Source organism: Drosophila busckii, chromosome X (genome assembly GCF_011750605.1).
Source record: "Drosophila busckii strain San Diego stock center, stock number 13000-0081.31 chromosome X, ASM1175060v1, whole genome shotgun sequence".
Lineage (NCBI taxonomy): Eukaryota > Metazoa > Arthropoda > Insecta > Diptera > Drosophilidae > Drosophila > Drosophila busckii.
This window is the reverse complement of record NC_046608.1, coordinates 9,772,777-9,798,416: the sequence shown is the minus strand read 5'-3', so window position 1 is coordinate 9,798,416 and position 25,640 is coordinate 9,772,777. Positions and strand designations below refer to the sequence as shown.

At 39.6% G+C, this 25,640-nt stretch overlaps 1 protein-coding gene across 4 annotated transcripts; it reads right to left on the bottom strand.

The window, feature by feature from the left end:
• Positions 1–422: 422 nt before the first annotated feature.
• Positions 423–14,777, bottom strand: LOC108606323 (serine/threonine-protein kinase minibrain). 4 transcript variants are annotated; one of them, XM_017996338.2, is made up of 8 exons: positions 14,610–14,777; positions 11,099–11,247; positions 10,887–11,021; positions 8,323–8,494; positions 8,082–8,249; positions 7,726–8,012; positions 6,830–7,655; positions 423–1,585 (listed from the first exon to the last, which is right to left on the bottom strand). In XM_017996338.2, the coding sequence occupies exons 1-8, from the start codon at positions 14,668–14,670 to the stop codon at positions 732–734; spliced, it is 2,652 nt and encodes an 883-aa protein (XP_017851827.1). In that variant the 5' UTR covers positions 14,671–14,777; the 3' UTR covers positions 423–731. The 4 variants fall into 4 exon arrangements, with proteins under 4 accessions (XP_017851827.1, XP_017851826.1, XP_017851828.1 ...); XM_017996337.2 differs by lacking the exon at positions 14,610–14,777 and adding an exon at positions 11,816–12,588; XM_017996340.2 differs by lacking the exons at positions 423–1,585; positions 14,610–14,777 and adding exons at positions 5,118–5,824; positions 11,816–12,592.
• Between the last annotated feature and the right edge of the window lie 10,863 nt (positions 14,778–25,640).

Genomic DNA, 25,640 nt, shown 5'->3' with positions numbered 1-25,640 from the left:
TAAATAAACCGATGCTTATGTGTTTTGTGTGTGTGTGTGTGTGTAAATTTCAGCTAGCTACAGTTGTATATGCATAAAATATATGGAGGTGCAATAAATAGCAATATCTGCTGGCGAGCTTACAGATTACAGAAGGAAAAAAGGCTTACCACTACGACAGAGAGCGGGAGATTTCTCTTCCAAGTCGAGTGTGCGGCAATCAGAGAACGGCATGAGTGTACCCACCCCTAAAATCACCATTTACTTACATGGTAACTACCCACACAAGCAGCCGAATTTGCGGCTCTTGTTGCCCGAAAATTTTATAAGCCTTTACAAGCCTTTTGCGTGGGTAAACCAAAAAGGCTCGAAAATGAATGTGAGGAAGCACAAAAAAAGGTCATGCAATTTTTTACTCGTGCGCGTCTCTTTCGCTACCTGCTGCGCGGCTGCCAGTGCAGACAGAGCGAGACAGCAAGCGAGATTTTTCTCGCTTATGCTTATATGCCTGCCGATCGCATTTACCCACACCCATGATTTGTTAATGCCACCATGGTGTCATAAAAAGTGCCACCTCCTGCCGTTCTCTGCCGGCAATGCGCTTGGCTATGTGTATGTGTGTGTGAGAGTGTGAGTGTATGTGTGTGGTGCCAGAGGCAATCGACGGTATAACAGCATTAATGAAAATAATAAAATTAAATTTATATTAGTATGCATACATAAAAATTAGGTAAATTTTCTTTTAAAAGGCGCTAATGTATAACTACAGGATTCTGTTGAACACATACACCCACCATGGGCGATGACGAGGAGGCATCACTGCTGGCGCCCGCTGTTGAACTGCCGCCACCAGCACCGCTGCTGGTGCTGCTGCCTGGCGTTGCTGCGGGTGCGGGCAGTGAGGCCGATGCCGACGCTGATGCTGGCAGTGGCAAAGGCGGCAGTGGTGGCATTGGCTGTGGATGATACAGCAGCGCCGAATATGAGGTTGGCCCAGAGCCAGCCGGTCCGCCGGCTGCTGAGGCGCTAATAACACTCGAGTCTGTCATCATTAGATGCGATGCTGCCGCCGACATGTTGCCATAGTGATGCATCAGGTCTAGTGGCAGCGAGGCCGGTGCATAGCTGTGATGTGGCTGCGGTTGTGGTTGCAGCTGCAGCTGGTGCTGTTGATGAGCGGCGGGTGGTGGCGGTGGCAGTAGAGTCGTTCTACCATTATGCTTGATGCCCTGATGCATTCGCATGCGTTCGAACGGCGGCTGATTGAGCCGCACTGGCGGCAGCAGCGGCATCTGCAGTCCGTGCAACAGCGGTGGCGGATCACAATCCATAGCATGCATGGCCAAGTACATGCTACGACTATTACGATTGCCTCCGCCGCTGCTGTGGCTTAAGCTATTCAGACTGTTGTTGATGTTGTTGTTATTGTTGATGATGTTGTTGCTGTGGCTGCCGCTGTTGCTATTGCTGCTATTGGCGGCTGTCGTTGTCATTGCCGTTGGCTGCAGCGCTGGCTGCAGGCTCAGGGCCGAGAAGTTCATCGCATTGGCCGTTGTCGTTGTGTTGTTGAGATGCAGGGATGCGGGCATGGGATTCAGCAGCAGACCTGTAACGGCAAAACAGTAAATATTAACATTTTAATAACATAGCTCTGTTAAGAGGCCAGCAGCAGTCGAGTCGCTCTCTCAGTTGGTTCTCTCGCTGCTGTACAGAAATAATCGCATAGCTTGTTAGGTATTTTTTGTTGATTATATCATAAATTTTTATTGAAGGGTTTTTCGTTTTTTTTTGCTTGTGATTTTTAATTCTTTTTTCTTTTATTTTTGCTTCAATTTTCTTTTTTTTTTTTTAATCATTTATTTTGGTTTTTTAACTTATTAGTAATAATTATTTATAAATTATCTCGTAATCATTAAACTTAAACCATCGGATTTATGTAATATTTATATGTATAAATGCCACATATGTATGCATGTATGTATGTATGTGTCTGTATGAATGTATAAGTGTGTGTCTGTGTGTGTTTGTGTTTGTTCTAGCATTTGTATTTGTTTTGTTTTCATTCTTTTACATTGCTAAACAACTAAATGCATTTAATTTTAAACCAGTTTGCTTGTTAGGTATGTAATTTTCATAGGCCTGCATTTTTTGGTTTTTTCCATTTAAATTTATTTTTGCAATACTGTTTCGTTTAACGCCCATAGCTAAGTGGCTATGTAAGTTGTAAGTATGTGTGTAACATTTCGTTTCGTTTGTTTTCTTTTATATTTTTCATTGTATAGTATTCTTTGCCTTACTACTTTCATGCTGAAAAATAAAGGAAATACTTTTGCTTTACATATGTATGTACGTATTTGAATGTATGTATGTAATTATCTCGAGAAAAAGAAGATCTTTTTGTTTTGTTTCGGAATTGGCAACTTTTGTTTACATTTTTATTTGTGTTTGTGTGCGCTGCCATTACTTTGCTCTTGTTCCTGCTACTCTCTCGCTGTTAATTAGCAGAGCTTTAACATGAAATCTTGCTGCATACCTTGAGGCGTTTATTCTGATTCGCGTCTTATTACTGATTTGTTTTCTTTTTCCTTTCTTTCCATTTTTGTGTTTTGTCGTTTTATGAGACCTTTTTTTTTTGTAATTCCTAAATATGAAATTTTGTGTTTTGTTTTGCTTTTTGCCTAAATCTAAATGCTTGGAATTCTCATATTTGCTTGCATTAGCTCACTTTGCTTTAGTTTTTGCCAACTTAATTTTTATGTATGTGTAAGTGTATGTGTATGTATATGTCGTGTGTGTCTGTGTGTGTGTGTGTGTGTGTATTAGTGTGAGTTATGCATGTAAATTTAACTCAAGCTTTAAACACTGCTTTCGTTTTGAATTATTTTACACATCTTTACTATCAAAGTTTTTTAATTGTTAGTTGTAAATTCATGAATTGTTTACTTCGGAGCTACCGCTAAATTGTTCAATTATACATATACATACATACATGTATGTATGTACATTTGTTTGCATACATGTACACACAACTGTTGGTATTTTCGCTTTTTAATTCTATTTGCTTTGCTTTGCGCTTACGTGTGTATGTGATTGTGTATAATAAAATGTAATGCATTTATTTATAATTCGTTTTCAATTTCACATATCAATTCTATACATCATCATCATCTCATACGGTGTATATATGCATAGCATGTATGTATGTATGTATGTATGTATGTATAATATGTAAGTATGTATGGGTATTCGTTTAATGCTTAGGTTTCTCTTTGAAGTACTGATTTGAAGTTGTTTTGTCTCGCATGCTATATGTATATTTATACACTGGATTCGATTCGATTTTTTTTCTTTTCTTTTTTTTATGAAATACATATATGCATTAAATTTACGTTTCCTAAACGCTAAACTCGTAACGGTAATTGGATCGTTTGGTTTTGTTTTGTTTACTTTAAATTTTAATTAAATTACTTCGGCTTTAAATTTATTTATTCTATTTTTACATACCTAAGACTATGATTTGTGTTTGGGTTTGGTATCTCGCATACATTTTATTGTATAATTATATTATTAATCGCATCATATTCAAAAAAATATATGTATTGTATATAATTTAATGGATTTAAATTTTAAGATTTACGTTTGGAATGCTGATTAACGCATGTTACAGCAGCTTACTGTTAAAAGTTTTACATTTATATAACATTGCTTTTACACAGCGCACTTGCAATTTTCCCTATTGCTGTGGAAGCTAGTGTGGCTATTTCTGTGTATATATATGTGTGTGTGTGTGTGTGTGTGTGTGTGTGTGTCCTGTGTATGGGATTGCTTTAAATCTTTACTGTAAATGTGTGCGTAAATAGCGAACGGGCGACAGTTGAAAGCGAAGTGAAATATAGATGTTAGTGCAAAAGGTAAGATTATATCACAAAAGCGGCATTAAGACATCTACATACAAACACACACGCACACACACACACATAGTTTCCTCAAGCAAATCAAACACTATGCTTAACTAGTGGCAGCCCAAAATGATGATGAGGATGACTTATGATGGCATTTAGTGCCTATGGAAGTAACATTGTCAAAAGTCTTGCCACTACATCCACATCTGTACACACATACATATGTATGCATGTATTGAATCAGTCTCAGCCTTTAAATGAAAACTATTGCTTTTTACACGCACACATGAGTTAAAGAGAGTGGAAGCAATGAGAGAGAGAGAGAGAGAGAGAGAGCATACAAAATGTTCGAATGCGCTCAGGCCAGTTGGGGGGGATCACGTTAAGCAGCTTGTGGAACGCATTCTACATTATGTGCTGCTCAGTTGCTGTGAGAGTGGAGAGTTGTGGAGTTGCAATCCACAAGCAATAGCAGACCAAATATGTCCATGTTAGGTAACTCGCTCAATTTGAAAAGAGTGGGTTAGACAACCAAAGAGTAAGCAGTGTATGAGTGTGTATTTATGTATGTGTGAGTGACTGTGTGTGGTGAATTACATTTCATTGTGGATATTCAATTCATGCTCTTTTTTCTAAATACATTTTGTTATGCATAAGTATTTATAATGTGTAATGCGTAAATTGCGATTAATTGCTTTTACTAGCATAATTTTTACTCGATACGCGCTTTCAATTGCAAATGCATGTGTCTGGTAACAACAAACCTAGAGGTTTGCCTCGTATGCATATTAAGTAATTTAATTTAAATACTATTGCAAATATTGCCGTTATCCCTTAGTATATACAAATGCATATATGTATGTATGTATGTATGTGTTTGTTTGTTTGTTTCGTTCGTTCGTGTATGTATGTGCTTAATTCCATTCTTTTCTTTTTCGTTTTACTTATTTCTCTTACTCTTGGCTTACAGATATTCAATATTAATTATTGTGAAGTATATTGATTATAAATAAACGTATGCATTTACACATGTACATAGATATACTACATACACATTTATATATGTAGATGTAGATGTAATGTTTGGTTTTTATGTAAACTAAGTATGGCAGTCATTAAGAAAGTCGTTAAGGATTCCTTGTTTTATGTTATGCTTACAACAGTTGTTTATTTATTTTTTTGGTTTTTTTTTTGTATTTTCTTTTTTGTCACTAAATTTAATATTTACTTGACGTACGTTTATTACGGTAATAATATATATTTAGATGTACTTTAAGAATTTTTATTTGCCTTAACATACAATACTATGACCCTAATTTAATTGCTTATGATTAAATGCGAATTGTGGTTGCTTACAAAAACAAAATGGGACAAACTAAGAGCAAAACAAGAGAAACGAAAAATTAACACAATAGATGATTTCAACACTCGTTTTGCTTTCACTGAGCATTATGATCGTACGTACATATTAGTATATGTACTAAGTGGAGCGAAAAAAAAAGACAATTAGTTTAGAGTATCTTGTATACATAAGCGCATGTATGTATGTATATACACACACAGAGACAAATGACTTAAACAATAAACTTCGTGACATCGTTATTTACATTGAACGCTGAATTATAGTACATGATGTGATTAATTGCGCCTCTTTGACAGTTACATGAATATATGTCTATGCTGATAGTGCTAACGGTAAATGTTAATGTTACTCTCTTTGTCTCTGTTGCTGCTACTGCTGTTGTTGCTATTGCTGTTGTTGTAGCTTGTGTTGTCGTCACTGTAATCCTGAGTACTTATATATGTATTTATGTCTAATTAGTCGTTGACTTTGCTGATGTTGTTTATTGGTGTGTTGTAGGTGTTTATTGGTGTTGCACATAATGATTCAGATGATGTTGGTGATGTTATTGCAGGCACCGCGACTGGTCATCGACGCTCATCTACATAGCAGCAGCATTTGTTGTTGTGTGTGTGTATTTTATATTCGTTGTTGGTGTGTTTTTTTTTTTTTTTTGCATATGCACATTTGTGTTTTATGTATATTGGATTTATTTCACATTTCGTGAGAGTAAAAAGAGAAAGCATATATTTTAAGCATATATTAGTTGGTACTTTTGCTTGGCTTCTTTCTTTAATTTGCCTTTCATATAAAATGAGAAAATAAAAAAACATGTAATTTATAAAAAAAAAATATATACAATGCGAAAAAGTGTTCAGCAAGACTAATAATGTAGATTATAGAAAAAAACATTAATATTAACACAGCAGCAAGTGGCAAGTCTAAGAAACAGAAAACAGTTATAATTCATATATAGGCTTAATAATAATAATAATACAACGCATAATAGCCGAGAATACAGGAATTCATCATATGTACTAAGTATATATATATATATAATAGGTAAACTACAAACAAATTTAACAATTTTCATTCAATTCTTTTAGTTTTTCTTTTGCTCAGCTCCTTAATCAAGATTAAAATTATACATAATTGAAGTTCCAATATTATTCAACACACATACATACATACACGCTAAAACACAAAAGGAAACATGCTAATTTACATATGTATGTACATATGCCGCAAGAAATAATAATTCTAGTTTCATTTTTTAGTTTTAAGTTCACGCTCACTAAATTCAGCTCTTATTGAAATGCGTTGCAGCCCTGGCAGAGGCTCTGATTGCAACTCAAATAATATTTGTAGCAGTGAATAAAAAAAGCTCACAGCGCACAGAACAAAAGTATAAATGATTAAACAACAATGAAGCAAAAACGTAAAAGTAAAAATGTTTACTACAAAACCAAAAAGGAAGAATGAGAGAGAGTATGAAGGAGAGAGATAGCTACAGAGCTACAGCAAATAGACAGCAAGAGAAATAATAATAATAAAAAAACATAACAAAGAGAGAGCGAGAGAGAGAGAGAGAGAGAGCGCTACTCACCCAGACATTGGGCATCCATGATGTTGTTGGCGCCACTGCTGCCGCCGCCGCTGCTACTGGACACCAACGTTTGCTGTGTCGCCTGCTGCTGCTGCTGTTGTTGCGTCGCTGAGGCAACCATGCCCGCCACACTGCTGCCACCACCCGCCGATGAGGCGTTTGCTGCCGCTGCGACAGCCGCACCGCTGGCAGAGACAAGACTGTTGCTATTGCTGTTGATGGCGCCGGGTCCACTGGGTCCGTTGCCGTTACCATTACCACTGCCATTGTTGCCACCAGCACCGGCATTCGCCAGGGCGCCCGCGCCGCTCGTATTGGTCGACTCGTCCGAGGTGCGCTTGAAGAAGTTATGCTGCAAGGCATAGTACGGTGTGACGCGAGTCTTGGGATCAAAGTCCAGCATGCGCAATATAAGATCCTTGAACTTCAGATAATCGGACACCGAATGGCCGGGCTCATCCAGACGCCGTCCGGCTGGACCGCCGGTCTCAACGCCGAGAATATCGTGCAGCTTGCGCGAACCGGGCGGCTTGTATTTGCGACCGTTTTGTGTCTTCTTCAGCACATAGGAGCCATCGGTGACAATCTTATCGAAGAACTTGCGCGTCTTGTGCGCATTATCGAGCAAATATTTGGGCGGCATGCCCAGCACCTCAACAATCTTGTTCATCTGATCGATCTCATTGCAGCCGGAGAACAGCGGCTCGCCCGTATGCATTTCCACCAATATGCAGCCCAACGACCACATATCTATAGCCAGATCATATTGTATGCCCAGCAGCACCTCAGGCGATCGATAGAAACGGGACTGTATGTACTGATAGATCTGAAAAATGCAAAATTTTCAATTAGCAGCTGCTACTCCCCTGGGGGCTCGGAATTCGATTATAACTTACGCGCTGACCCAGCTGACATGAGCTGCCAAAGTCAACAATTTTAATGGCCGATCGCTTTGGATTGCAGAGCAATATGTTCTCGGGCTTCAGATCACAGTGTATTATGTTCAGTTCGGGTGTGCTTAGGAACAGCAGCGCCGTGCAAAGTTGCTGCGCGAATTTGCGCGTGAGGTTTAGCGAGACGCCGCGAAAGTTGGTGTTCCTCAGCAGATCGTACAGATTATACGAGAGCAGCTCAAATACGAGGCACAAATGATTGCGCCACATAAAATGACGCTTGAGCTTGACTGCAAATACAAATAGACGAAAATTAGCATACAACTAACTATATATATAGTCGTATTGATATTGATTACCGATATAATATTTATTATCAGCATCCGCTCGATTCATCATCTCAAGCAGCTTGACTTCGATTTGTGCCTGATTTAGGAACGGTTTCTTATTCTTAATTATTTTGATCGCCACATGGCATTGCTCCTCATGGTCGTAGGCCTTGACCACCTGACCAAAGCTACCCTTGCCTGCAAAATAAAAACAATCAAGTATTAAATATTGGTACACTTCAATAATATGTATGTATATGTGCGTACGAACCAATTAACGAATCAATCTCATAGCGATCCAAAAACTTTTCGCCATTCTTGATTATATAATCGTGATTATCATCATCAAAGCCATCGTTGTATAATTTGCGCTCCTTTTTATTCGACGAATCATCATCACCTTGTGTCTGCTGTGCACGTCGCTTCTTTTTCGCATAATAAACCTGCAAAGACAAACATGGACACATTAGCATAATTTAAATTCAAATTCGGCGCCTAACAGCGTCTATCGATAAGCTGCATTGGAAGCTATGTTAACTAACATCATCTACTGCTGTTGTTGCAGTTGCGCTCTTAACAGCTGCTGGGCTGCTAGCTTTACAGCTGTTTCCATTAATATTTAGATTGGCGTTCATTTTATCTTTTTTTGTTTTTAATATTTCCAACACAAAAAATATATATAGTTTAATAAAGCAAACTAGACACTCAAATATGTATATTTAGCTTAGGCTACTTTGTTTTACATGTTTGTATTGGCAATCCCTTGACGCTTCGCCCTCCCCACTACCCTAGAGCCCAACCGCAGCACAGCAGTTGTAGTCATCCGCTTATTGGCTTGGCGAAAAGAATTTCATATGCAGCTGCTTGGCGTGGCTTGGCAAAAAGGTTGTTGCTAACGCGGCATGCAAACAGCAGTGCGAACGAGAGCGGTGCCTTGTGCAAGCGAAAAAGAGAGAAGGCAGCTGAAAAGGAAAGAGCGCAACCGAAAAACTCTCTTTGCAGCTTTGCGCTTTGCAGCCTGCTCCTGCCGCTGCCCCTGCCCCACACACCGAGCAGCATAAACACACATTGGACACATTTGATGTTTTTGCGCCAAAAACTAAGTACAACATTTCTGTTTTATTTCTTTTTTTATATCTATATTTACTTTGTTTTTCGTTAAGTGGATTTGCATCAGGGCCTAAAGTTTTTGCTACATTTAATATAAAACAAGACTGCTTTTGCCTATTCCCAAAAACAGAACAGCAAATAAATTACTACGAGAGCACAGGCATATTTTGTAGCTCCAGGAATTATGCAATACAAAATTTCGCTTGAAGCTGTTTGCTGCAATTAAATTATACAATGCCGATTTTTGGGCAGACAGAGCTTTAAAAAATATACTTTTCCAAAAAATTGAATTAGAAACAGCCACAGCCCAGCAACGAATTTCAGAGCACACGCTGCGGTTTATTTTTAGTTGCACCTTTTCAAACAAATTAATTAGCAAAACGCTTGAAACTCTCTCTCTCTCTCTCTCTCTCTCTTGCCCATTTTCGGAAATTCTAATTGTTAACAAATTGAAGCATTTGTTTGTTAAAAAAGCAGCATCGCACCGGGTTTGCAGAAACGTTGGTGAAAAGAGAGCGCTGCACAGCGAAATGAGAGCGCGCGCTTATTCTAAAGAGAGAAGTTTTAACAATAAGTCGAGTCGGGTCCGTTTTCACTTTATACACGTGTGTGTGTGTGTGTGTATGTGTATTTGTTATTTTGTTGTTGTTGCTACTTTTGATTAGGAGCCGTTTTATTGTAGAAATAAGCGTGGGGAGCGCCAAAGCTAAAAAAGAAATGCTCAAAAATGGGTGTATGCCGGTGACGACAAAGCGTCGACGTCGACGGCAACGTCGCTGTTGCTTGCTCTGGTTGTTGTTGTTGTTGTTGTTGCTGTTATTGTTGCCTGGCAATGACGTTTTCTGTTGTCAGCGATAAAACCAGGCAACGTCACAGTTAATCGGCAAGCGCTTTTGTATGCGTGGGTGTATTAAAGTGCGTGTCTGTATGCGTGTGTGTGTGTGTGTGTGTGTGTGTGAAGCTTTGTAGCATACAAAAGAGCAGACAGTCGCTGCTGCAGCTGCGTTGATAAGGCAGTGAAAAGGCACGCGCACACACACTAATGCATGCACACACACACACACACACACACAGTTGCAAAGTCACAAGCAACAAAGCATACATTGCGGCAATTAATGGAGCTTAGCAGCAAACCATAAAGCGTGCCAGAGCTAGAGCCAGAGCCAGAGCCAGAACCAGAGCTGTGGATAACTGACTGACAGGCGTTTGTCTGTGGCAGTTGGCAAGTGGCAAGTGACACCACTGTCACTGCCACTGAATTCTAATCACGTTGCACAAAGTCAGTGCAACAATTTGCCAGGCATTCAATTGAGACGTCTGCAGTGCTCTGACAACAACAACAATAACCATAACAATAAGTAAGCTAAACACAGTTTTGGCTTAACTTTCACTCAAGTTTCAATCGGTTTGTCAACAAGCAAGCATGAATCATAAAAAGCGAATTGAAAGTTAAAGAGAACACGCAATCCCAATGTCAGTTATTAAGTTTGCTCGCTCTAATAATGAAATTATATTGAAAAGCTTAAGCTTGGCAAAAGTTGAATTAGCATTGGGATTTAAACAGCAACTTTTAGTTGAATACAAATTAAAGTAAATAGGGCACATTAACTAGAACTAAGTGAACATATCTTGAATATTTGAAGTCTAAGAAATTCGCAATTCAAATGGCAAGCCGAGGATCTGCTCTTATAGGGGGGCTGTTGGCTATTGACTGGACTGACTTACCTCATTGATGTGCTTGTAGGTCTTTATCAGATCGACGCTCAGTTTGCGCAGCGGTGCAGTAGACGAATCCCGAAAGTGTGTGGGTATGCGTGCCTGCATAGCTCGCACCTCCGACGAAGACGACGGACTAGAGTGCTGCATACAAGAAAGAGAAAGACAGAAAGAGATCGGTTAGCTCGGAGACTCCATATGGCACTATATTTTGTACTTACATGATGCATGACATCACGATGCGTGGCAGGCAGTTCCTCTTCACCAACAAAGCAGCCGTAGAGCGGCGCATGTCGTTGCCGGCCGCCGCCGCTACCGCTGCCCTGGGATGTCTCGACAGCGCCCGCCGTGGACGCATATCCAGCGGTTACTGCAAACACAACAAATTACAAATTAGTCAGTTGCTTAGTCATTACAGAGAGAGAGAGAGAGAGAGAGAGAGAGAGAACAGCGATTGGGCTCTTGAGTTTGGGTTCATTGACCGACATCCTGTTTTCATTATAAGCAAATTGTTGCACCTGTCGCACACCTGAGGCTGCCAAATTAAAAAACACACACACACACACACACAAGCGTCTATGTCTATGCTTTCTTTATTTTTGAATATACGTAGTCGCCCCGCTTTAAATTTAGCACTAGACCATAGAATTATTACACAATATGCGACGACGACGACGACGACGACGACAAGAGTCAAGAGTCTCTGCCCTGGCCCTTTGCCTTGGCTTTTGATTTGTTCTTTGTTTTCTTAGACACAAAAATAGCAACAGGCTAAAATTGTTGTAGATCAATTATAACAAGTTGCAAATATTAATGAACTCGCAAGTCAAATCAAAAGCAAACAAGCTGCTCTACACACAGACAAAAGCTGCATGCTACGAAGCAGTAGAAAACGCTAAATCTAAAATCTTAATTTTAATAGTTGTTTAAATGCTTACAGCAATAATACGCTGCTGCTGCTGCTTCTTCTTCTTCTTCTTCCTGTTGTTGAATACTGTTGCAGGTTTGCTTATTGTTGTTGTTGTTGTTGTGTATTGTTGCTAACTTAAATTTGGAATTGGCATTGCCAACAAAATTGTTTATCGTATGTTGACAGCCGATCTGTGCCAAATAATTGACATAATGATGCGTTGGCTGCTGCTGCTGCTGCTGCTGCTGCTGCGCGGAAGAAGATTGCCAAGTTGACCAGCTGTTGGGCTTGCTGCTGCTACTCATGGTGGGTGGCTGGTGGGTGGTGGAGCCATTGCCATTCATTGTGATCGAAGCTGAGACTGGCTCATGGCTCTTCTTCATGTCGCAGCCGTTCATTGACTGCCAATAGACCACGGCTGTTGACATTTTGTAAGCAAAAGTTGGAATTGAAGGCAACCCAACAACAACAACAACAACAACCACAACAACTGTGGGCGGCGCGGCAACGTAAGGGGCGGGGAATGTGCGTTGACGACTTTCGGTGTTGATATTAATCGCTATATAAATATTTCCTTCCTTATTTGCGCGTTCGCTTTGCTCTTTGTTGTTTTCTTTTTCGTTTTTTTTTTGTTCAGCCACCAACAACAGCTCACATTATTATACATCAACAAAAAAAATTGTTTATATGCACTCCTAGGCTATTATTACTATTATTATGTCTCTGCATAAACATATATTATACTATATAGCTTGTGATCAGACTACTCGCGCGATCTGCGTCGCGTGAAATTTCAACACAAACTGTGGCAATTTTTTAGTAGCAGCCAACACAGTCCAACTCGTCAGCCCATCCACCCCCCCAGCACCTTTCCCCTCTCACTCGTCTCACACTCTCATGCTGAGCAATAGCCCAGACCACAGCACAGTGCGCTGCCTCTGTCTATGTTTTATTTATACAGTTAGCAGCTCTGACAACGTCAACGTGCGTTCATTCGTTCGTCCGTCCGTCTGTCTGTCTGTCTGTCCGTCGCTGCATTTTGGCTGCCAATTCGAAAATTGTCGAAAATCAAAATGTTGATCACAACAAGCGACAAAGACGGCGGCATGTGCTTAAACTCACTCTTTAATAAAAAAATAAAATCTACTACTAGCTGTGCCCAGTTGCTTTTATGCTGCCAGCGTTGCCACCTCGTGCAACAAATTTAAAGCTGCTCTGCTCAACTCTTTACTTGAGTTTAAAAAACTAATAAATCTTTGCAGCTGTAGCCTTTTTTCAAATATTCTCAATAGCTGTAACAACTGTTTAAAAATTAAATATTATTTAACTGTTTTCATTATTTGCACATTTGCCACCAACACTCCCCCCCGCTATGCAAAAATTTGTTTCATAAATTTGTTTTCTGTTGTTTTGGCCAACAAGGAAGTGGCAGCAGCAGCAATAAAATAAAATAAAAGCCAAATGAAATGTATAATTAAATTTCGAAATTTTAATTGCAGTCGCGAAAGCGAATGTTATTTTTGCATTTTTGGAGCCACCTGGGCACTGCACTTATTATGAACTGTAATGTATATATATAGTATATACAGTATATACTATATGTATGTGCATACAAACGCACATTAAATGTTTATAAATAAAGCACATGCAAAGAAATATTTGAGCGTTTGCCAATTTTTTCCCATCCCATCCCAACCGATGCTTATGGAGCATTAATGGTAACCAAGTATACATAAGTACTTGGCATACTATATACTATATATACATATATATATATATATATATGTATATAAAGTACGATATGTAGGATGGCCTGCATTTTGATAAGCTGCACATTAGGCTCTATTTATAGCAAAAGTATTCGGTAATGTGGTCGGGACGTACCAAAAATAGTTGCGACGACATTTTCAACAACAAATTAAATAAAATTGCACTGGGCTTGGGCTTGGGGTTGGGGTTGACAAATGTTAATACTACTATTATTATCATTGCAATATAAACGTTATCAGCTAGAGAGCTCTGGCAGTGCATCCGGGTAACGGATGTGGGGCCGACAAGTGAAACGTGACTCATTGGACTTGATCCCCATCATCAACATGAAATGAATGATTGCAATTGTTTAACTGTTAACTTGTAGTATATTGTTTATATATATATATATGCAATTGACAAATTGTTTAACTGGCGCCGCTTCGTTCGTGAGACAATCATATATCACATTCTCGCATTCGCGGAAAGCAAGCCATAAACAAAAGAAAAAACCAAAAGGGGGAAAGACAAATTGGCCCAGCTGACGAGCGACTGATAAGACCAACAATAGAGCAGAGCAGAGCAGCGCTGCGCAGCGCAGCGCCTGCTGGCTGTTTGCTATGAAACACAATGCGTGCGCAGACAGACAGACAAAAGCTGATTAGCACAGCACACATCACACAGTGCAATGTGTTGGCTTTAAGCGTCATAAGGAGCAAGCAGATTGTTTACAATTTGCAACTATTCAGTGTCTATATATATAAGTACATACTGCCACCCATGATGCAATTGAATAGGGACAAAAGCATGATGAAACTTTTAATTGACTTTTGCAATCGAATTTCAGCCAATAAAATTTGATTTTTTATTCAGCATTGATTGCTTAGCTTAGAAGTGCACACCAACTGAAATGTGTAAAAAGGAATTCAATCAAAAGGCTTTTGTTTACATTTTTCATTCAAACAGCAGCACCTTAAATTTTACGTTAACAAATTTGTTCTAAAGCACAAACTCTCTCTCTCTCTCTCTCTCTCTATAATAACTTATTTACAATTTATTAATCTTATACTCACATTTCTGTTTGTTTTTGTCCATAACGTTGCCGCTATTATTGGTATCCTCCAATCTATACATGTGGGCTGCCTTTTTTGTTGGTTTAATGCTGATTCCAATAAATTAATTCGATTTTTAGTGCTATATACCCTTTACTATATAACGGGTATATGCTTATGTGTATATGTGTGTGTGTTAACTAATATAAATATTGCAGTTGCTTTATTATTTATATACTTGTAACTTGTATGTGTAAGTTTAGATTGGTAAATGTTTTGCAATGCGTTTAAATGTGGTTTTGGTAGAGAAATTATATAATATATATTTATATATATATATATATAATGATCGTTGTTGTTGAAGTTGTTTTTGTTGTTGGTATATTTTAATGTTAGATTAGTTACTGATTTTGGTTTGTTGTTCGTTTAACACACATACACGCACGTCTATGTATGTGTGTTCAATTTATAATTTATATATATATAATGTTGTATGTATATATTTAATATATTTGCTTTTCGTATATGGTGTATATTATTGTTTTTATATATAGTTTACTGATTTATTTATTTTTGTATTTAAAGTAATGAACACACTTTTCAAGTCTTTTGTTGGATTTTGCTTTCGAAAGTTAATGCTTGTTATAAATATTGATTATATTATGTTTTGTTTTGTTTTGTTTTGTTTTGTTTTTGTTTTTGTCGGTTGCAAATTCACAGGCTGAGACTTGCTTTCGTTTATATTAATTGGTGTTTAGTTCATGTTTTAGCTGCTGCACATGTACTAGTTCCACTTCCATCATTTCGCACCCAATGCAAATCCATTGTACACACACACACACGTGCGCGATGCAACGGTGTGCGTGTGTCTGTGAGCGCGTGGGTGCTCAAAATGAAAACAATAACAACACGCTCTCTCTCTCTCTCGCGCGCGCTCTCGCTCACGCTCTCTCTCTGACACTTGCTCACAACGCACTCACACACACACACATACACACACAATCAATCACAAACGTGTGGGCAATAAAGCGAAGAGAGCAGCACTCACTTGGGAAGAGATTCGCAATAGTTTTGCACAAGCTTTGCTTTTTACTTTTAAGTTATTGTTATTGTTGTTAAGCTATTATTCTTATTGTTGCTGTTGTTTTGCTTGATCTTTCTCTTAGCGCGTCGACCGTTGTTCTTATTGTTATTATTGTTTTTGTTGTTGTTATTACATTTATATTTATTGCTGTTGTGTTTATTACAAAGTATTGTTGTGCACATTTTGCATAGAAACAAACATTTCACGTTTCACTTTGGCGGCGTCGGCAGCACCAAAAAAAAAAATTTCCAAATCGAAGAAATACACACACGTAAATTATTAATTGCATATAAATAAGTTATATTGATTGTTATTGTTGCTGCTGCTTTTGCTGTTGCTGTCGTCGTTGGGAGCTGCAAAGAAGAACAGAATAAAGTAAAGCTTAGTTGGGCGCATTTTATAAACAAACAACAACAACAAATACACAAATGTATGTATAAAAAAAAAAAAAAAAAGAAATAAAGACAAAGTGCAAATATTCCAATAACATTTTGCGCAGCGCAAAAGAAACTAAATAAAGGAAAAAAATAAAGCACGCGCTGCTGCTGCGGCTGGACTTGAAAGAACTTACACGCGTTTGCTCTCTGCCTGCCTGCCTCGCTCTCTCTCGCTCGCTCACTCTGTTAGTCGTGCTCGCGCAGTCATTGACAGGTGAACGAACGAAAAAATTGTTAACTGCGCGGGGTCTGCGCTTAATAAAAAATAAATCAAATACATGTTTCCAATTTTTGGCTTTTTATTTAAGACAAACATTAGTTCCATGTACAATTGTATAGGCAATAGTTTGAAATCAGTTTTAATCAGAGAGAGAGAGAGAGAGAGAGCATACACACATACAGTTACAGTTGCGTGAGCGGCGCTTAGAAAGCGCAGCTTGACTTGCTAAATGACTGAAAGCTGTTTGCTATAGCATACACAGCTGTTTAGCGCCCCTGCTGTTGCCAAGGCTAAACATATTTGCGCTTTTTAATTACACACAGACACACACACACACACACACACAGAGGCAAACATGTGCGTGAGCGCAAATGTTTTTTAATGAATTTAACAGACGAGGTTATTTAGCAAACAAACATGTATGTATGTATATAAGAAGCACAACACTAGCAAATACACACACACACACACACACACACACACGCGCACACACAGAGAGACATTTGTACGTACGTGTGTACTTAACGATTGCGGTGAAAGTGGGCAACAATTTATTGTTAACTTTACCGATGCTGTTGTTGTTATTGCTTTTGCTCTTGCTGTTGTTTTTGTTATTCTGGCATATTTTTGTATCTTTGTTTTCGTTGTTACCATGCGAAGACAACAGCAAACAGCGTTGCCACATTGTTGCAAATTATTGCCGGCACAAGTTCAGTGCAACAGAAGAAAGAAAGACACACAAATGAAATTATAAAACCAGTTCGACAAAAGTCTCGGACCCGGGAACCGGGACCCGCGGCCGGCCGGGCGGCGCATGTACACCACATGCATACATCATCGGCATGGGAATGGGAATGGGATTCTGTCTAATTGCCTCTGATTCATTTACCATTGTGGATTGTGGGGGGATGCGTCACAACAACCGCCGGACGTACATATTTAAATGGCAACTGGCAGCAACTGGGACTGGGCACTGGGAACTGACAACTGACAACAATGACAATTACAGTAAACATTGTTTATATATGGAAAGCTCTCGTCTGTTTGTCTGTCTATCTGTCTGCCTGTGTGCATAGATGGAGCGGATTCATCAATGGGAAACAAGAGGTGCAATCAGTGCAGCGGCGACAACTAAAAATAATAACCTGTGCTTTATCAATTGGGGACACGATTTGTACTTGTGATCGATCACACACAATGACGTCACAAATGTTTCAATCAGCGACTCAACTCAACTAATACATGTATGCATATGTATGTATGTATGTATGTGTGTGTCAGTGTATTTTTAGCTAGGCAGCAACAAAACTTTTTGTTTTGCATGCATCATAATTTATTTTTGGTGCGGCAACTATAATCAAAGATCCCCCACACACACACACACACACTCTCTCTCTCTTTAACTCTCCTATGGACGCCCACGCAGGCGGCAACAATTTGCCAGCTGGCAACTCATATTGTGGGTGGTCGCTCGCTCTCGCTCGCTCCTTCAAATAGCATTGCAATCACTTTTCAAACTAACAGAAATTTTTAACCAGCAGCATCAGCAACAACAAAACGTTGACGTCAAAGCAAAGTTTGCGAGCGTGCTTTCGCTTTGCTAACGATTCCAAATCACCAACCTGTCTATTATTCTCACTCTCTTTCCTATCAGTATCTCTATCGTTCAGTTCATTTACAGAGCCACACACGCACACGCACACGCACACGCTTGATCTAGTCTAAAGCAAGAGCGCGCGACATGCGTGACCCAAATTTAGTGGGCGCTGCTGCGATTTCTTCTCTCATTTTTACACTCGTGTGCGTTTATGTGTGTAAATCTATGTATATGTGTTCAGCATTAGCAGGGGGTAGTATGTGATTTTGATCTTAGCAACTAAATTAACTTTTTGCTTTCCAATTGAGAGCAATTCTTATAGCAGTCCAGAGCTTTAGTTAAGTTAAGTTGTATATATTTGGAATTTATATGGGGGCAACAAAACTCGACTACGATCAGCACAAGTTAGCTTTAAAATTATGAGAGAATACTTTGTATAAACTTAGCATGCATACATGCTAATGTGTGTGTGTGTGTGTGTGTGTGTGTGTGTGCACACTACTAAAAATACATTGTAGGCGTTTTCGGTGCGCGCTGCTTGCTGATTAGCCACAAAATAAAACGACAACAGCGAAATTCAGTAAATAACAAAAAACAAAAATAAGTACTTTGCGCTTTTGAAAGCAACTTTTCTTTATAAATACATACTATAATATATTGTTTTTCTTTATTGTAATTTTCTGCGCTAAATGCCAAAAAGCGTAGCCGCCGCAAAAATAAAAAACTAGTACAAATCATGAGAGATGCTTTCTTTCTTTACAATGTGTTTTTTTTTTTGCTTATTTATATATATTTAACATTTTATTTTGACTAAACGAACGTACTCACACATACATACAAACGCGCGCTTTGCGTTTCACACACAAATTTTGTTTGGTTCAAAGTTCAATGACCGATTTCGCAGCAAGAAATTCAGCGGCGCAGTCGCTGTTTGCGCTCAACACAAAATATGTAAAAAAAAAAAAAAACAAAATAAAACAAAAAAAAAGCTCTCAGCTGCTACGGCACAGGTTCAGCTAATCCCCCACCTACCCTCCCTCGCTCTTTCTCAACGCTGCGCACAGTGCGCAAAAGCTTTGCGACTTGCGAAGACGACTACGCTACTGCGTCGCTTCCTCTATAGCTTCTTGCTAAAACGCACAAGGTCAATGCTATAATAAAGTTTGCTGTTTTTTTTTTGTACACAAAACTCAAATAATAAGCATTAATAAAATAGCTACAGTTGCACACTCACACACATAGAGAGAGAGAGAGAGAGAGAGTTTTGTTCTTGGTACTAATCGTTAATCGATGACAATTGCTATTTGCATTAGAAAGTGTGGCAACACCCACGCATATACACACACACATACACACGCACATTGCTTGAAGATGTCAATAATAACAAAGTCAACGAACGAGAGCTTAAATTCTTTTTCTCGCTCACTCACTTGCGCGACTGCTGAAGACGCGACGCCAAAGCGAGCGTCGAACTTAAATTGCTGTGTGTGTGAAAATTATATGCAAAACAAAAATACACTGCACCTGCGTGCGTGCGTATGCGTATAGGTGTGTGTGTGTGTGTGCAACAGCTCATCAATGACAACGAGGCGAAGGCGAAGCTTTGACAATGGCATTGGAAATTGCGCCAGCAGCAAACAACGTCAGCGCCGACGTCGGCAGCACGCGTAAACATTAAATGATCTTGCAAGCGCCAACATGAAAAATATTCAATTAGATATTTCCGATTCTTGACTTTCTATATGCACTGCGCACTCAAATTGCGACTTTTCAAGAAATGCTTTTGTATTGTATTATTATTGCGGTTTATTTTGCACACACACTTGCAATTGACTCACGACAGCTCTACGCTCTCACTTGCGCGCTCTCTCTCCGCTCTTCCGCTCTTTGCGTGCGCCCATTAGAATAACAGCAGGCACAACAAAAGAAATGACGTTTTAGAAATGAAAATTTAAGCGTCTTTTTTTTTGAGGCTTGTTTATTTATAAATGCACAGTGTGTGTGTGTGTGTGTGTGTGTAAATGCTGAAGCGCAGTTCCAATCAGTGCCACCCACTTAAATTGGCGTCTCAGGCGCCACATATGACAAAGCCGATGATAACACGCGCTTCACTTCTTAACGACCACCCCCTCTCCCTACCCCAACCACATCACTTGTTCGCACGCTCTCTCTCTCTCTCTCTCTGTCATTAAGAGTGACTTGAAGCTCTCACGTGTTTTTGTTGTGTTTTGTCTATTGTTTGATTTGGCCCGCGTCGTCATTTACATTCCACTGCGCAATAAAAAGAAGCAAAAAGGCAAAAGCGCAACTAGAAACTGAAACCAAATCAACACATCAACGGCTAATGAAAAGTTGTTGTTGTTTTTTTAAACGCATTACCAACTAAATCTAACATAAACAAACACACAGCGAACGGGTATAGTTTTAACTCTAAACAAATGTTTTCATATCGAGTCCACAACAACAACAACAACATAGAGTTGCACAAATGCCAAAACAATAATAAGAAACAAAAGCTGGTCTGTGATAAGCTAATCAAAGTTGAACAAAAAGGAATGTGCATATCGGTATTTGATGTATTTAATCTCTATATATATGTACATACTATAGTATTTTTATTGAATTTTTAGCTATTCAAACATGTGTGCAACACAATATTCGCATTAGCTGATAATTAAATTAGACTTTAGCTTGCATATAATATCAGGTTTCAATTCAGCCATGGATAATGCTCTCTAATTTGGATTCGAATTCGAAAGGTGAAAGAATTAATCAAATTAAGCACAGCACAGTTATCTATTTATTTAATGGCAAGTATTTTGAGAGCAGCTCTAAAGGTTCTATTATCAGAGACTATCATATATATTTCATCATATAATCTCAGAGCTAACCGACGCAACTCCAATCTCAAACCGTTTGAATTTGAGAACTTGGCGTCAGTTTTCTGTCAGCTTATTATTTAAATGAAATGAAATATACAAATCAACGCAGAGCACAAACAAAATGTATTTGAAATTACTGCAATTGTTGTTGCTGCTTTGGTTAAGTGTTGCCGGCGGCGGCGGATTCGCCACTAAGCGGGTGTGGAACGTCAACGATATGGATCTGGGCTCTGCGCACGGCGGCGACAATTGGCCGTCATTTCTTGATCTCAATACGAATGGCAGTGGCGATGATGACAACGAGGGCGATGAGTTTACGGATGCGCCAGAGCAGCAGCAAATGCGACTGCAGCAACAGCCACAGGATGCCAAGGAGTGCTGCGAGCCAAGCAAACCAGGCATAGCCAATAAGGCGGCACAAGTGGCAACGGCTGCGAATGATGCACAAACGGATGCAGCGTCCGTGGCGGCCAAGGAGGTAAAGCTACAGCTGGCGGACAAGGCGATGGCGGCCTCCAAGTCCGTGCAGGCGGTGCTCGAGAGCAAGCGTCAGGTAGTGGATATTATCGAAAAGGATATGCGTGGCCTGGACGAACTGGCGGGGAAGATCAGCGCTTCGCTGCAGGCCAGTGAGTCGCACATTCAAACCACTTTGACGGCCTTCAGCGAGGCCGAGTGTCAATATGATAAAATTTGCGAGCTGATCAAGCTGATGCCCGCCATGCCCCTGACCTGCCGACTCGAGGCGCTCAGCGTGCTCAAATGGGCGTTTATTATTTAATAATACGGAGGGAGTCATTGCCGAGCGAATACCTAGGTGCGAGAGAACTAAATTGCACGGAGATGCTCTCTCGGTGGTGCTGGCACAAGGCGCGAGCGCTAAGCGAGACATCGAGCGATCATCATGGATCTTCAAGACAAAGTTGTGCGTGCACTCGTAGAGTCTTGCCGGCAAAAGACTGACTATTCTGAGCCAGGAAAGATGCGCAACCTGCAACGAGAACCGTGCTCTCAACAAAAATGTTAAGTCGCAAATTAAGGTGAGATAAACGAGGCACTCGCGCTGTCCGTTCCAAAGTGCGCGCGCGATCAGAGCCGATGCGCCGTACCTCTCCTACGAAGGTGAGAGAACACTGACCAAAGTGCGAGCGAGGGAAGGCGATTTACAATGTGTGGCAATGGGCGGTGGATTTTTTCCACCTAACTATATGCAGTGCACGGGCGTCACACAGCTATTTTTTATTCTACTTGGCAGCGGCAGCGAAGAGCTGTTCTTCACATCAAAAGACTCTCATCGTATGGCTGCCCGGAGGCAGAGATTTGAGTGCAATCACCATCATCGCTTGCATTAGACACTCTCGACATTCGTATAGGACTCTGGAGTGACAATTTTATATTTCATACGTAGTTCACTATGTCTATTCGTCTTATGTATACTAAATTACCTCATTTATAATAATAGAGACGTAAACATTTTGTTTTGTGTATAATCTTAATCCCCAGTGAAAATGCGCGAATCAATACTAACAATAGTGGCACACGAAAACACCTAAACGCAAAACTAATTTTGCACACAAATCTAATTGGAGCAATATACAATTGAGCACAAAATTGGGATATGATACCCGTTAGTACTTAATTTTACAATAAATTTTTGCCTATCAGAAATATTTTTGTTTTTAGTGGATTTTTGGAGTATGTATTTTTCCCAATGGAAAGATATACTACCTTATATAAAGATTATTAAATCACGCTGCTTTATATACGAATTCCGCATCTTTCTCCTTTTTCTTCATAATTCTACTATTATGTGCCTTATGTAGATTTGTTTATATTACCCAGCGCCGTCGTGCGTCAGACCATGCCAACGATGCGTTCGTAGTCGAGAGAAAAGCTTTGTAACGAGTTAAACAGTTTTTGAGACGCGAACGAGAGTGTGAGAGGTCAAGCGAGATTACAATACGAGCATGATAAACAGTCGAGTGAAGCACACACAACGAGCTGTGGTGTAAGACGTGAGAGGTAATTAAAGTATGTAGCGCACCAGAGCATCAAAATTCACAGGCACACCAGCACAACACACTAGCAACTAGACCTATAATATCAAAACTCCAACCAAAAGCCCACACTTACTGTACTGAACGTCGTTTGGTTATGTGTGCGTGTGTGTTAGCAACAATTACAATTTGGGCAAGAGCGAGGCGTTTACACAAGGCAAAGGCATTGACCCAAAATTCATCGTTAATCGTTATCGCCTGTGCACTTAGAACAGCTGCTGGGCGCCCCCAAACAGGACAAACTGTAACAGAGTGGAAGAAAGAAAAGAGAGAGAGTTTTTACAGCAACCTTCTTTTTGCTGTTTGGCTTGAACGCGCGCGCTCTTTTCATATTGTTGAAAATGAGCAGTCGTCGCAGCGCCGACGGAGCGAAAGACAGAGCAAGCACAAAAGAGAGCGTGCGCGCGCGTGTGTGTGTGTGTGTGTACGCCAGAACGAGAGCTCGTTGCTGTTGCTAAACTAGCTCTCTCTTGCTCTCAATGCCCAGATGCCGTTGTCTTGTTGTTGGTGAATTTCGCTTAACAACAAATTGTAATTAAAATGCAGCCTGCAAAGCACTGCGAGCTCTGCTCACAAAAAGCTAGCGCGGAAGAGAGAGATAGCACGACAAGAGCATTGCAGACAGGCAAACATTCAAGTATTTGTCCAGAGTCATGTTATTAATTTAGCAATATGTTCAATTATCATTTCAAATGCACGATTTATAATGAAAATATATTAAAATATTCATAAATAGATATTACGAAAATAATAATAAATAAAGAATGCTGCCGCCCGGCATGGCATGGCTGTATATGTTTATTTTACTCTTTGTGCAGAAGAAGAGAGCACAAGAGCAAATGTGAGAGAGCGCCAGTCAGCCTGGCTGTAGCTGTACATTCAATGCGTGTGCATGTGTGTGTGCGTGTGTTGCTATTTCAACTTCAATGACGCGTTGTCCCCGTTGCTGCTGCAGCGCAGCTGTGACTCTGACGGCGTCAATGTCTGTTTTTTTTATTTTTTTATAATGCTTATTTGTCTTTTGCCAGTAGCATGTACACACACACACACATGTATGTATGGTATACATATGTATGTATGCTTATGGTATGATTGATGCTGGCTGCTACCTGGCGAGCAAAACACACACATACACACACTCACAAGCTCTGAGAGAGAATAACCACATGCCTTTCCAATCAGAAGCAAAAGTGCATGGCAAGAACAAAAATGCCGGCAAATCCATGTTTTGGCTCTGGCCCTGACGGCGCTGCCACTGCATGTGCGTGTATATGTATGTGTGTATTACAATACTGGCAACGCCAGCAGCCGCAATACTTTCAACATAACCAAACAATTTAATACTGATGAGCGATGACAGAGACTGCTGTGTGTGTGTGTGTGTAGAAACGTATGTATGTATGCGTATACATTATGAATGTACATACATACATAAACAAAATGCATTACTTACTGATGAGTGATGATATTTATTGCTGTTGTTATTATTATTAGTTGCTTTTGTTACAAGTCGTTGTTGTTGTTGCTGCTGCTGTTGTTTTTACAGTTGATTAACAGTAGTAGTTGCTGTTGTCGTTTTGATTGTTGTTGTTGTTGCCACTGTTGGTAGCGCAATACGAAAAACATGTTTCACATGAAGCAAATGATGGGCACGACGCTGCGGCTACGGCGGCTGCTACTGCTTATCCACAAACACTTAAACACCAAAGATATATGTATGTATGCATATGTTTGTATGCAAATACATTCGTATAGGTACATATGTATGTATGTCTACATTGGCTGACAAACAATTTTGCTTTTTAGCTACTCTTTCTTTTTATATTGTTGCCGAGTGTATTTTTCTTTTATTTCATTTTACTCTAAAAATATTTTTTGTTGATTTATGTTTGGTCGGAACGGGAATAAGAGAGAAAAATATATTAAAACATATTCAACAGTAAACTTTGGCACACACAATAAAAAAAATATGTAAAACGCTGTCACACGCATACACAGGCAACAAAATGCGACGGTGACGACGCTGCGGCTAACAAAAGAGCGCGTCGCAACAGCAGAGGCGGAGCAGTAGTGTACAAAAAAAAAATGAAAAAAGAAGAGCACAAAGCTGACAACGACGCAACGTTTGGCGACAATTGCGATTTTTTAAAGACTTTATTACAATGCACTTTTTAGATTAAGCTTTCTATTTAACAAAAAAAAAAGACACCAAAACACAATAACAAAAAATAATGCACACACACATGCAGCACACAGTTCGTGTAACGGGGAAACGGGAACGGCGCAACGACCAGCCGATAACGAAAACGGGCCGACGATGTCTTTTTTTTCACCAATTCTTTTTGCTATGCAGCGCTGAAGCCAAGCACAGAAAAATTGTAAATTATTAGTGGAGCGTGTTCAAATAGGTGTGTAGTTATATTTGACTGTGTTTGTTGTTGTGTTTTGCTTCAATTTATTTACTTTTTTGTTATATTATTAACGCGACGACACGACGAAGACAGACACAACGTTGAAAACAGCCCGCTTGCGCCTGTACGTACCAAAGAGCAAAACGAAAATGAAGAGAAAGAGAATACAAAAAACGATAACTGACTTTCGCCCCTGGTTTTAAATAATTCTGTTATGCCTAACAGATTATTGACTCCCTGTTACTGTAATGTTGGGTTGGTGTTACTATTGCTGCCGCACTGCTTGCACAATATTATTTTGGATGATACTATAATATTCGGGTGATATTGCATAGTGCTCACACTTAGTACTACATTGGATGGA

What these genes read in the sequence shown, in the direction of transcription:
- LOC108606323 (XM_017996337.2), bottom strand. Translation starts at nt 12,215, where the DNA reads ATGTCAACAGCCGTGGTCTATTGGCAGTCAATGAACGGCTGCGACATG. An exon ending in AGCAGCAGCGTATTATTGCT is followed by an intron (nt 11,248 to 11,815) that starts GTAAGCATTTAA and finishes TTGTGTTTGCAG; the next exon opens with TAACCGCTGGATATGCGTCC. An exon ending in ATCGTGATGTCATGCATCAT is followed by an intron (nt 11,022 to 11,098) that starts GTAAGTACAAAA and finishes TCTTGTATGCAG; the next exon opens with CACTCTAGTCCGTCGTCTTC.